The sequence below is a fragment of the Pteropus alecto genome, unplaced genomic scaffold (assembly GCF_000325575.1).
Source record: "Pteropus alecto unplaced genomic scaffold, ASM32557v1 scaffold22, whole genome shotgun sequence".
NCBI classification, from domain to species: Eukaryota; Metazoa; Chordata; class Mammalia; order Chiroptera; family Pteropodidae; genus Pteropus; species Pteropus alecto.
Window position 1 is genome coordinate 6,334,897 of NW_006434839.1, and position 13,545 is coordinate 6,348,441.

Below are 13,545 nucleotides of genomic sequence, written 5' to 3' on the forward strand. Positions count from 1 at the left end.
CAAGCGAGCAAGCGTGCGAGCAAGCTATCAAGCCAGAAAAAGACACGGAGGAACCTTTAGTGCATGTTGCTAAGCAAAAAAGCCAGTGTGAAAGGCTGTATTGTGTTTGATTCCGCCTATATGACACTGACATTCTGAAAAAGATTATGGAGACAGTCAAAAAAAAAAAAAATCAGTGTTTGCACGGGTTTGGGGAGAGGAAGACAGAGATGAATAAGAGTTAATGTAGAGGATTTTTAGGGCAGTGAAACTATTATTTTGAATGATACTGTAATGGTGGATACATTCATTACACATTTGTCAAAACTCATAGAATATACAACAAAAAGAGTGAACCCTAATGTAAACTACAGATTTAGTTAATAATAATGTGTAATGTTAGCTCATCGATTGTAACAAATGCACTACACTAATGCAAGACGTTAAAATACAGGAAATAGGGGGTTGGGTGGGTGAGGGGATATATGAGAACTCTGCTTTTCAATCATTTTTTTTTTATAAACCTAAAACTGCTCCCCCCCCAATAAAGTCTATTAATGAACTATTTGTATAGTTTTCTTATATCAAAGTAACTAGTTGACAAGTTTCCCTGAGGTAATGTGAATAATGAAGAAGAAAAACATAAATAGGAAGGTGTTAGGTTAAACTAAAATTTTGAGTATCATGATTCAAAAAAATTTTGAATGGCACTGTAGCAAATTTCATAATAAAATTTTGGTAAACTATGGCACTACAGTGTATGAATATGGTTGACTTTTGAGCAGTAAATACCTATTTATGAACAGCTGTAACCTGCATCTGAGAAAGAGATCAGCTCATAGTTCTAAGATAAATTTAAAAATATCAGCTAATACTTCTTTTCTTCCTTTTCTGGTCTTTGCTTCTTTAAAGTGTTTTAATTTAATTTTTTTATTTTTACTATTTATTTATTCACTTGGATAGGCAAAAGGCAATAAGAATAAACTTAATTTTAATTTGACAAAGTGTTAACTCCATTACTTTTTTCCACTTTCCAAAGCTCTAAACTGACAGAGGTGAAATGTTTCACTGTAGACAGCCATATGAAAATGAGTAGCTTCATCAAATTAGGCCACATTTTCATGGCTAAGTAAATAATTTAAATTGTAGAGGTAAATTTTGAGTAATAAAGTGGAAAGAGATACCTTGCTTTTGTCAAAACAAGCAGAAAACAATCAGAAATGATACAATGCATATGAACAAACATGGGAAACACATTTGTATTTCCTAAAAGTTCAACTCACAGTTCCATGAATGAAAGAACACGCTAAGAACAACTGTAACATATTTGTATGGGCAGAAACTTTTCTTATTAATCATCATATTTCCAAGGCAGTGAAACTATTATGGTACATAATGTCAATACAGATTTGCTGAATGAATAAATGAATGAATCATATCTGTCCACTAACAGGGGAGAATGACCTACAGATTAAAGATATTTAGACTCAATTTAGCGATGCTCCAAATTTGATTCATAGCAATCCCTTCCTCCTAAAGTCTTGAGCACAAGGCATACTTGCATGAGAAATGAAGTGTGTTAGGATGAAGACAGATTTTACTAAGTTCAGCTAATTCCAGCTCGAGATTTAGAATTGATCAAAATTTTGCATAAGAAACAATCAGCTAAACAGGCGTTTGCTTCTCCCCATGTTTAGTGCAACTTAGAAAATAGAGCTTTTACCTTATGAAATCTTCTTCGTCTTCTCTCTTTGGCCTCAGCTGTTTGGGTTGTGCCATATTAATCCAGTTTGGTAGTGATTTCAAGAGTCTGCTGATATCATCATCTTTTGCCCAAGATGCACTTATGACAAGTTTTTCTTCCGATTGGACAATGCCCCTAAACACAACCAGCAGAAAAGAGATACTTCAGCACATTACTGGGTAGCCAAGTAGCATTTTTCGTCTACCTTTGCTGCACAGAAAAGATATCTCTCACTCCTCTCTTACTAGCATAGTCCATTATCTGAGTTGGGGACAGTGACACCCATTAATAGGTCGCATTAATGGGAAAAATCATTTCTAGATTTCATTCTTAGTTTCTTCATTGTTGAGCAATCACAAAGGCTAATAATACTAATTAGTCCCCATTCATCACAGTTAATCCCATAGGATAAGTAAAAGTGTATGGTAGGTTTTGGGGAGAATCTTTCAAGGAAGATGTTAAATAAGTTGGGACAACCATATAAAAGATGCTACTAAATGACAACATAAATGACACCTGAAAGGTGACAGAAGTGTTACAAAGGGTTGTTCTCTGAGTTCTTGGTTTAAATTATCAATTAGTTTTACTTGAAGTTGTCCTTTGAACTATGGACCCTCCTTTTTTCAGAGCAAATTTACCATCATAGAGAAACCTTCTGACTCTAATGTCAGGCAGAAAAAGTCTTTGACTACTGCTCTCTTCAGTGGGCTTTGACTAGTGACCAAGAGTTGTCAAGCTTCAAGTCCTTTAATAGAGCCCATGGGTTAGCTGTTAACACTGCTCTTAGCAGAATGAACTTGTAAATTCATTTTAAATGTTCAATTTCAACTTAATTAAAAAGCTTCTCTTTCTGTTCAACATTTCTGTCCCTATAGCAAATTTGAATGATCTAAAAATCTTCATTGGCAACTCTAGGTGGCAGAAGTGACAGTTATTTATGAGGGAGAGCTCAGGAGCTGCCTACTCCGTGGAAGCTGATCAAGGCTCCAGGAGATTTCTCCCCCACCACAGAAAGGGATTGATCTTGGTGTAAGGGTTATATTGGGGGGCACTAAACACTTCTAAATATACAATATATGTATGGTGTATACACATATGTATGACAAAACCTCTTACCCAGCACACAGTTACGGACAAAAGAAGATGAAGTTAAAAACCTTGACTCATGATAACCTGACCCAAGGTAACATGGTCTCATGTTGTAGGATGTAAATATTGCCCTGGTTCTCTGAAAATAAGCTAGAATAAAGAAAGACCCAGAGTTGATTTCTAGAATTCCTCTAACTCACTATAAGCAAAACGTTTTAACAATAACTATGGTCAGCAATACAAGAATCACACCAGAACCTTCTGCCCTAATCTCTCAAATTACGCTCACTAGGTACCTTCAATTCCTTTTTTTTTTCTCTTTTTATTTTCTCATGTCATTCGCGAAATACTTAAGGATTAATGCAACAATCTAACTTTCACACTTTTAAACTTGGGTGCTGGTGCAATCTTATAGATCGGTACTATCTCAGATTTGATATGCCTTGCCAGATGAAACTTCAATACTCTTCGGCATTCTTCTTTTTTAAAAATCTCTGATCAACTTCCTCTCCCGTTTCCCTCAATGGTTATTTTTTAAACTCGTGCCCTTTATTTATCTTCTCATTGCTTATCTCTACATTCTTCCTATCTGGCAGAGAAAAGAGAGGACCCAATAACATACTTTCAAATATTCTACCTCCCATCCCCTGCAGAAGTATGCTCAAATCTGTTTCATCCTCATTCATTTCCAGTAACCCCTCTATCTAGGCTTCTGGGGATCATTTCTCACCCCCTAATTATCCCTTTTCTTATACACTTAGTACAGTGGTTCCCCCCTTATCTCTGAGAGAGAAAGGAGAGGACCCATTCAGTTACCCACAATCAACCATGATCTAGAACCTTAAATGAAAGAATTCCAGAAATACACAATTCATAAGTTTTAAATTGTGTGCCTTTTTAAGCAGTGTGATGAACTCTCATGCTTTCCCATTCCATCCCACCTGGGCCAAAAACCATCCCTTTATCCTGTGTATCCACACTGTATACATGCCTTGCCTGTTAGTCACTTTGTAGCCATCTTCATTATCAGATTGACTATCATAGTATCATAGTGCTTGTGTTCAAGTAATCTTTATTTTACTTAATGGATCCAAAGCTCAGAGCAGCGATGTTGGCAACCGGCTTATGCCAAAGACAGAAGCTGCAAAGTGCTTCCTTTAAGTGAAAAGGTTAAAGCTCTAGACTTAAGAAAAAAAAAAAAAATTGTATGCTGGGGTTGCTAAGATCTGCGGTAAGAGTGGATCTTTTGTTTGTAAAATTGTAAAGAAGAAAAAAGAAATTCATGCTAGCTTTGCTGTTGCACCTCCAATTGCTAAAGTGATGGCCACAGGGCATGATAAAGTGCTTAGTTAGGATGGAAAGGCATTAGATTTGTAGGTGGAAGACATGAGCAGAAAATGTGTTCCAACTGACAGCAATGTGCTGTGCCAGAAGCACTGAGCCCAAATGAGGACTTCAGCAGGGGGCCCCCTGAAAGGAGTGACACCAAATCATTTACTGCAAGTAAGGGACAGTTATATAGATTCAGGAATAGGTTTGGACTAAAAAACATAAAAATAGCTGGAGAGTATTATTATAATTGCTCTATTTTATTATTAGTTATTGTTGTTAATCCCTTAGTGTGCCTAATTTATAAATTAAACTATGAAAACAGTATATATAGGGTTCAGTATACTGTTTCTGGTTTTAGGCATCCACTGGGGTGTCTTACAAAGTATTTCTTGTGGTTAAGAGGAGACTACTGTATCTCTCTCAACATATTCCCTGAACCCCTAAGGTTTCCTCCCCCACCTCCTCAAAAAAAAGAAATGAATGAAGGAATCTCTTCTTTGGTCCAGCATTTCTTTCTAGGCAACCTCCTTTCTTTCCTTCAAAGACATTGTCATTAACTGAGTGGCCTTCATTCTCTAACTTCATTTTTTTAATTCATGACATCTGTCTCCCAGATCTACTCTATGATTTAATCCAACATCGCTTTCCGAAAAATTTTCAATTAATATATTTTTCATTTACAGATTTTCTATTTAGATCTTTCACAAATCCACTCCAAAATGTCCTGTTCTTGTATGATGGATTCTATTCCTTTGTCTCTTTGAATATTTAAAAGCAGCAATTTTAAAGTGCCCTTTACGTGGCTCTCATTTTGTGGTAGTTCTTTGAATGTCAGATGTAGTGTTCGTTGCATTTCCCTTCTTTTCTCATGATGGTGATTTTTCTCGTGTGGTCTGCTATTTTGTTTTGCAAGATCTACCTCCTTGTGACTTGCCTTTTGCAAGAATCCCACGTTTGCCCTGAGTTTTGGAGATGTCACTCTTAGGTAGTTTGCATTTCTCTCTTCAGGATCCTATGGATTTCACTAGTTCCAAGTTTTTGTTTGTTTTTTTGTTTTTGCTGAAGTGTCTCTCTTTACACAAGTAGTGCAATTTGAGGTCCTTACTTGAGCATGTCACATGAGTGGGATTCACCATACGAGTCAGAAGAGTTATTTTTCTAAAATTGTACAATCACTTATTCTCCTTAGAACTCTTCACTGATCCCAATTCTAAGACCAAGGCAAACTTAGCAAGGCATGAACATCTATCTTTTCAGCTTCATCTTCTGATAGCGCTTTCCTCCTTTGTCTCTGTTCACTGATGTCACTAGGACAGCCGAGTCTTACCTTTTATGTCTCATCACCTTTATATCAGAGGTTTTCAACCTTGACTGCATATTAGTATAATCTGAGGAGCTTAAAAAAAACACAACTACATGCCTAGGCTACACCCAAGACCAAGTAAGTCAGAATCTCAGGGGATAGGACCCAGGCATCAGAATTTTAAAGTTTCCCAGGTGATTCCAGTGTGAACTCAAGGGTGAGAATCACTTCCTTACATACAACCTCTACTCTCACTGGTCCTACCGCACTTCTTTACAAGTTGGATCCTACACTGAATGATGAGTTCTCTGAGGACAGAGTTTATTTTCTCATTAGTTTTTGTGCCTGCAGTGCTTAGCACAATATCTGCTATTGGAAAAGTGTATAAGAACTGAACTGGAGATAAAAAATAAGCCCTCTTCAGTTTTAGGAGTCTAGATAACTCATTAAACTAAAACCAATTCAGTGGTTTTTCTTTACTCCTTCTCTCTTCTCTGTACTAAATGACTTAGGTGAGCTATCAAGCCATTTAGCATTTTGACCGAATTACAGATCACTTTTCCAGGCTCTCGCCATGACTTTCTGAATTCAATACAAATCAGAATAATGAATACAAGTGTGTCCACCTCTGAAATAAAATTCAACATAAAAAAGTCCTGACTCAAAACGAATAAGCTAATGGTTATTGACAAGCCTTCTCCTTCTACTCTACTTATTCCTAGGTGGCCTATTATTGGAAAGTCTCCTTGAAGTCTTACTTTCTGTGAAGAATTTGTTGACTATGTCAGCCTACAGTAATCTCTCCCTTTTGAAAACTTTCAAACAAAACTCCTCCTTTTATACTTAACACCTACAACTTCACAATTAGAACTTTGTCCCATATGATGGGTTGGGCAAACTATGGCCTATTGGTCAAATCTGCCCTGTCAGCTGACTTTGTATGTCCTGTAAGCTATGAAGAGTGTTGACATTCTAAATTTTTTTTTTAAATTGAAAGAGTAATATTTTGTGACATGAACAAATTACATAAATTTTAGGTTTCAGTGTCTATATCTAGAAAGAACTTTGACTGGGTAGTTCAATTTCTCTTATATCCACATTATAGGCCAAATTATGCTCTACAGAGTTAGAAGTCCAAATACAACTCAGTTTTCCAGCATCTAAATCTTTGAGCCCATTCATGCTGGCCTACATCTGTCCTAGGGTTCAGTAAACAGTTTGGGTCTGCAGGAATGAGATGGTATTGCATATTTTGGGGATCTAGAATTTTTAATTTTAGTACTAGCTAGAATGAAAATAATTAGCTTAGTGGGATACTATGTTAAAGGTACTCACATTATTTACTTGTGTATTTTTGGAAGACTGGTTTAATTCAATAATTCAGTATTACTGCCTTTGCTAATATTCATAGATCCTGTCTTATTTAAAAAAAAAAAAAATATATATATATATATAATCCAAATGAACTAACTTGCTATCTATATACTGCCCTCAACAATAAATTATTGATTCATATTGGAATGAACATCAATTCCAAATATTCTAAGTGGAAATACTGGCATTAATGAGGAACATACAATTACCACAAATGGAATTTTTCGTTCAAATTACAAAGTTTCCATCCTGACCAACTACATTTATTAGTTTGTAATTTTGCAAAAGAGTGGATTGTGTGGGCTACAAAATTCCAGAACATATACAAATAGCCTCAAAAAAGGAGAGCTAAATCTCCAACAATTATTCCACAAGATGAGTAGGGTTAATTACCACTACTAGAACCAGAATCTACTAATTAATTCACAGCTCAATGGGCTACAGACAGAGCCATCTGTGTAACTATTTGTACCCGTTCCCAGGAGCAAGAGGAAAGTAGGTGTATCTCTTGGAGCAGGTGATAAGGCTGCCAGGAGAAGGGTCCATCTTCTAGACACAGCTGAGTAAATCTCATTCGGAAAACATCTGCTGGTGTCGACTAGCTCTGATGTGCATTCTTCCTCTTTGGAACAGTTGGAAAGTGCAAGTGTGCCTGGTCCCTGGACACAGCTGGGGTGCTGCGTCTTTCATTAGGTAAACAACCAGGGGCAGGTGGGGCTAATTGGACTCAACTGTTTGGTGACAGCTGGGGCATGATGTTTACTTTCCCAGATTGAATCTTTCAGACACTTCAAAAACCAGGAGCCAAGCTAGACAAATGGACTCTGGACAAGGTTAGTCCACATTAAGCTGCTATAGTCGCTTTTGATGGAATGAATGGACCTGCAGTTGGCCACACTGCAGTGCGATGTCCAGCCATACAGAGATAAGGACAATGAGAGATGCCAAAAAGAAAGTTAGTACTATGCTGCTGATTAAAACAAAATAAACACGAATTCAATACAAAATATCCCTTAAGGTAAGATGAAGCAGAATAAATAGGAAAAGAGCAGAGAAACGTCTGATAACTCTGGAGACGGTTCACGGGAAACAGGCAAATAAGCAGCCAAACTTGCATGAAGCTTTCAGAGGTTTCCCCGGGACGTGCCCTTGGTTCTTTTGAGGTTCAAAGTTAGTTTGTTGGCAAAGGCAACAAAGCGAGCTCAACTAGGCTCTCATTCCCGCAGGACCATGGCCCATGGCTACACAGGAAACCAGAAGGGCTTCATGAGCCATCGTGAGCCCCGGTATCTAGTCTCTGCCATTAGCACAATGGGGCCACAATCTTCTTCAAACGCTTTGATCATGGAAGAGGTCAGGTCGGCCTTCTCATCAAAATCTACATAGCACTCCTTTACTTCACAGGGGCCGTTTTCAAATCTCCCCTTTTCTGCACATTCCTACCCAACCACAATGTCCAAGTCTGGTCATTTTGATTCCTCAAGCTTCTCCCCAGCCATCATGATGGACATGCTACCCTACGGCTTATTTGTCCTGTTCAGGAATGTCCTCATTCATTCATCAAACATACTGAGGGCCAACAAGGTGTCCAGCCCTGTGCCAGACCTGGGTTCTGCTATCGGCGACTTCAAGTTTATCCCTCTGTCACTCTTTCTTCATGTTCTGGCGTGAGTTCTCAGCCTTCTATGGAGAAGTGAAAGGTGGGCTCTGAGGATGGACCTTATCTTAAAAAACCATGCCTGTGCCTTACATCAATCGAGCCTCTAAGATTAGAAGATGTCTTCTTTGTGTTCTCTACCAGGCCCAACACAATGTAGAAAGCCACCTCCCCTGAGCCCCTCCCCCCGCCCATCAAAAAATGATTAATGGACTAATGCTAAGTTGGAACAGACAGAAACTTTAAAAAGCTGTGACTGCCAATTTTTAAATGACTACTTTTGAGACACAAGCTGCTGGCTGCACCTCAGGACAGAGGGCAGCAGAGGGGGAGAAGCTCTCAGCTTGGAAGTAGCAGACTAATGGACCAACTGCCTCACTGCTAATGCAGCGCTGTGATGTAGACAATTCACAGCTGAGCTTTCCTTTAAGCCCCAAGGGGCGTGACTAATTAAGGCAAAGACTTCTAGTCTTCATTTCCCCTTTGGGAAACCTCTCTTTATCCAAAGCATGTGATATGACATCATCGTACAGTATAGCCCTTTTCTCCAGAGTGAGGTGCTCACAGAAAGGTGACATGTTTCTGACCTTTCCTCAGATCTCTAAACTCCCAGCGGATGCTCAGGCTCTCCCAGTAAACTTGGAAAACAAGCCGGCTCTCAGCAGAGGGCATTGTGAGCTTATGGATTTGATCATTTCCGTAAAAGATATCTGCTGTGAAAGAATCGGATTGCAATGTTTCCCTGCTCCCTTCCTCCTTCCTCAGTGTTATATCATTTTGGAGCATTTGAATTGTATATGGCTTTCTATTTAAGTCAGTCATTTGCTGGCAGCAAAACTAGAACATTTCCTGTTTTTCCTCTCACTGTAATCAGGATTTGGCTGTCCAATTTAGGCCTGCCCTAATTACTCCTCAGCAGGTGCCAATCCGGGGGGGGGCGGGGGGGGACGGCAATAATGAGAAGAGAGGAAGTAAGGACATTTTGCATCTTCACACTCATACGATGAGAAAACACTTTCTCCCTTCGCTTGAAAATCCTGACTGAGTAACAGGCGGCAGGCACCATGGGGTTATCCGAGCGTGCGTGCTCGCACTGTTGTACAACAACCACGTAAAGGGTTTTCTATTTATTTCCCCTCGCAGCTTCACTGAATTACTTTTCCCAACCCTGGTATAATTTGTCTTAGGCCTGTCATTCGGCGATCGTGGTAGATCACTACAGATGTTACCCTGTATGTGGAATGGTCTGCTGGTGGGCACCATTACAGGGAACTTGGGTCAAGAGGGAGACCAAAGTGGTATACTAGTGTCCTGTGGGAAGGCATCAGGATATTCCTGATGACCACAATATCTCAAGAACCAAAAGCAATGGCCTTGTTTCCAGAAGAAATAGTATTGGAACCAGAGATATAGTTGCACTGTCTGGACAAAATGGTGAGATATAAATGACAGAAATAACTCAATTCCTATAAGAAGGGCAGACCAGACCATGGCGACAAAACTATCCACGTTCCTGTCTACTCACTCCACTTGTGCATTACATCCCACTCCTACTCACTAGCCAAAATGTTGCTTCGGCAATTCATCCTTTCTCTTTAACATCAAGAATTTCCCCTTTCTTCTAAACAGTTTTCTCAATCTTCTCTTATTTCTCTTATTTAAAATAACATAAAACAAAAAACCTTTCAGGTGACCTCAGCTCTCCAGCTACTACCCTATTTCTCTGTTCCTCTTTGCAGCAAAACTCACTGTAAAAGTTTTGCCTGTATTGACAAGTTCTCTACCCCCAGTTTCTTTCAGAAGCTCCCACTGATACAGGCTTCACTCCTACTAATCCACAGAAACAACACTCGTGACAATCACCAATGACCATGTACGCACTGTTAAATCTATCACTCGATCGATGCTCAGTTCTAATGCTGACTGAATAGCAGCAACTGGACCAGCTGCTCACTCCCCTCCATCCCTTTACTTAGTTTCTACATTCTCTTCATTTTCCCATTTCACCGATTGTTGCTTCTCAGTCTCTTTTGCTGGTTTCTCCTCATCTTGCAAACTTGTGAAGTCCTCAGTCCTCTTCTCTGTCACAGTTATACTCATTCCCGTGAAGATTTCATCTACTCCATGGCTTTAAACACCATTTAGATACACTATTTATATGTTGATGGCTTCCAAATATGTGTCTCCAAGCCAGACCAATCTCCTCTTGATGCATATATCCAACTGCTTACTCCATATCTCCATGTGCGTGGCTAATCGATACTGCAAATTGAAATCCTCATCTACATGCCCATAAACTGGCAGTGTCCTCTGTCTCAATAGCTGACAATTCTATATTTTTACCACTCATATAAAAAAATTCTGAGTCACTTCTGACACCTTTCTTTCTCTCACACTCTATTTTCAATCTGGCAGGGAATTCTGTTGGCCAGTCCTTCCGATTATATTGAGAATTCACCCAGTTCTTACCATCTCTGCTGCTACCAACCAGTAGGAGTTGTTTTCATTCCTTACCTGGATTACCTCCATAGGCCCTGTCCTCTGACAGTATTCTCAATACTTATATTTTAAAACATAAGTGAGATCTCAATGCTGCTACAGGCATGATTCCTATAATGGCTCCCCATTTCACTCAGAGGAGAACTTTCTACAATGTCCTAAAAGGCACTAGGTGGTCTGGCCCCGTATTCCTTTTTGGACATCCTTCTGATAACCTCTCTGCTCACTCTACTCCAACCACATTGGTGGTTGTTCCTGAAAAAGGTCATGCAGTCTTAATGGCCTTTGCTCTCCACAAGAGTACTCTTTCCAGATACCTTATCTAACTCCCAAAACTCCTTTGAGGTTTTTCTCACACCTCGATTTGACAGGACCTACTGGAGTACCCTATTAAAAATTGCAACCTCCTTCTCTTATACGCCAGAGTCTATCCATCCTACTTTTTTTTCCGCCATAGTACTTGTCTTCTAAAATTCTTAACAGTAATATATAATATGTTTACATATTATATTTATTGTCTATCTCCTCTCTTCCATCTCCAAGAGAATTTAAACCCAATGAAAGCAGTAGTTTGTCTGTTTGGTTCACTGCTGTATCTATAAACTCTTGTATACTCAAGAAGCATTTGTTAAATGAATAAAATCCTAGAAACCTAGTAAATAAACTGTTTTAAGGATAATCAACTGTGTCAACAGTTACTGAGATAAAAAAATATTCTGACAGGTTTAATAAGTTTAAGCACAGAAATTAATTAGGGTACAGAAATAATTTGAAGCATATAATCACAGAATCACTGCAAATAATCCTAACGGCATCCTGGCAGACAGAGAAAATGCCTGAGAGCAAATATCCTGTTGTTCATAAAAGAAAAGAAGGTAAATTATAGAAACTGGATGAGTTTGGAATTACAGGCAAACTTCTAGAACATATTATTAAAGGTGGTTTGTGAACAATTAGGTGGTTTGTGAGCAAGTGTACTCACGAGTAGCCAGGAAGATCTCATAACGATGAAGTCATGTGACTTGTGTTCCTTTCCTAACTGGGTAATTCATTGACTTGAATGAAGAAATGGTAAACTTGGCTCAAGGTTGAGAGATTTTGTTTCCTTGGGTAATTTGTAAGCTGTCCAAGATGAGAGTTCTAACAACAGTTTTGGCAGAGCATGGAGCAGTCGGTCCCAAAAGCAAAGGGATCAGAAGATTCCTGAACAAATACCTACTATTGTCCATTGCTGGCTTTTACGTGCCCATCTTGGGGAGGCATGAGGGAAGGTTAACTGCATTAAAAAGATCAAGACTAGGAGGACACAAGCAAGAATTCTAACTCTGGGTTTCATAGTTAGAAAAACATACGAACTCCTGAAGTACTCAGTAATACATGAATGTCAAGAAGTCTCAAAAGATATGCCTCCCAAATTCTCGATTTAGCCCTGTCCTGTTGAACATTTTTGAAAAATATGTACAAAGAGAAACAAAGATTGCTTGTAAAATCAAGAATGTCATGGAATTCGGAGGAACGGCTAAGATTTTTTGATGACAGAATGAAAATTCAATGTCTCAAAAGACTAAAATGATGAGCTAAAAGTAACATTAATTTAATGGGAAATATGAAATCCTGAATTTGAGGTAAAAAAAATCTCTCTACAAATACAGCATACAAAAGAGAAGGCGAATTTCAACTATTATTTCTTCTTACAACAGTCCCTTACCTCCTACAGCTAACCAGTGGCTGCGTCCAGCAATTCCCCTCCTTAATGTCTCTTGCCTGCCATTCCCCCTGCCTCTCCTCCAACTCAGGCACTCATTGCCTCTCTCTTCTACCTCCACACTCTTGCCTGTCCAACCCATCTTATACAAAGCTCAGGAAAATGTCCCTAAAGCCCGGGTCTGCAGTTGGCACTCTGTTTACGCACCTCCAGTGGCTCCCCACGACCTAATTTAGGCCAAGTTCCTTGAGCCTGGCATTCAAGATCCTCCGTCATTTTGGCTCAGCCTTCCTTTCCAAAACTCAAACACTCATCATTTGTTTTTCCTTTTCCTATTCTTCTCCTCCTCTCGATATTCCTGTTTCCTTTCTTTTTTCAACTCCTTAAGCCTAAATCCTGTCTAAATCCTCCACATTCTTCGCAAGGCCGACTTCATATCCTTTATCATGCCTTTCTTGTCTTCCTTAGGTAACTTCTCCCTTCTGGAGCACCTTACCATATTTTCTGTCATAAATTAGTGCTGTGGATAGAAACATGTCCTATTTCTTTGTCCCCTGTTTCCCTTTCTATTCTCTACCAAGAATGTAAGCTCATTAAAAGTATAACATGTGATTGATTGACTGCTTTATCCTCACACACTCATACAGTGGCTTGGATCTGGTGAATACTCAATCAATACCTCGCAAATGTAAAGAGATGTACTAAGAAGCACTACGTCCCGCACTAGGTCCTACACAAAAGAGGTGATGGTTTCGCTGAAGTACAAAGAACGCGCGTGGGACACTAGGCTCAGCGTGGGGTACTCCTTTTTAAGACAGGCACTGGCAAGAGAGAAATAAGACTGGGATGGTTTATAGACCCAA

The 13,545-nt window shown here is 39.1% G+C and overlaps 1 protein-coding gene across 1 annotated transcript in view; it reads right to left on the bottom strand.

Annotated features, from left to right (window-relative positions):
* The window catches only part of EXOC4 (exocyst complex component 4), a 643,761-nt gene that overhangs the window by 124,005 nt on the left and 506,211 nt on the right, over positions 1-13,545 (bottom strand). The window contains 1 exon segment of the mRNA XM_015588393.2: positions 1,703-1,858. Within this exon segment, the coding sequence (XP_015443879.1) occupies positions 1,703-1,858 (156 nt within the window).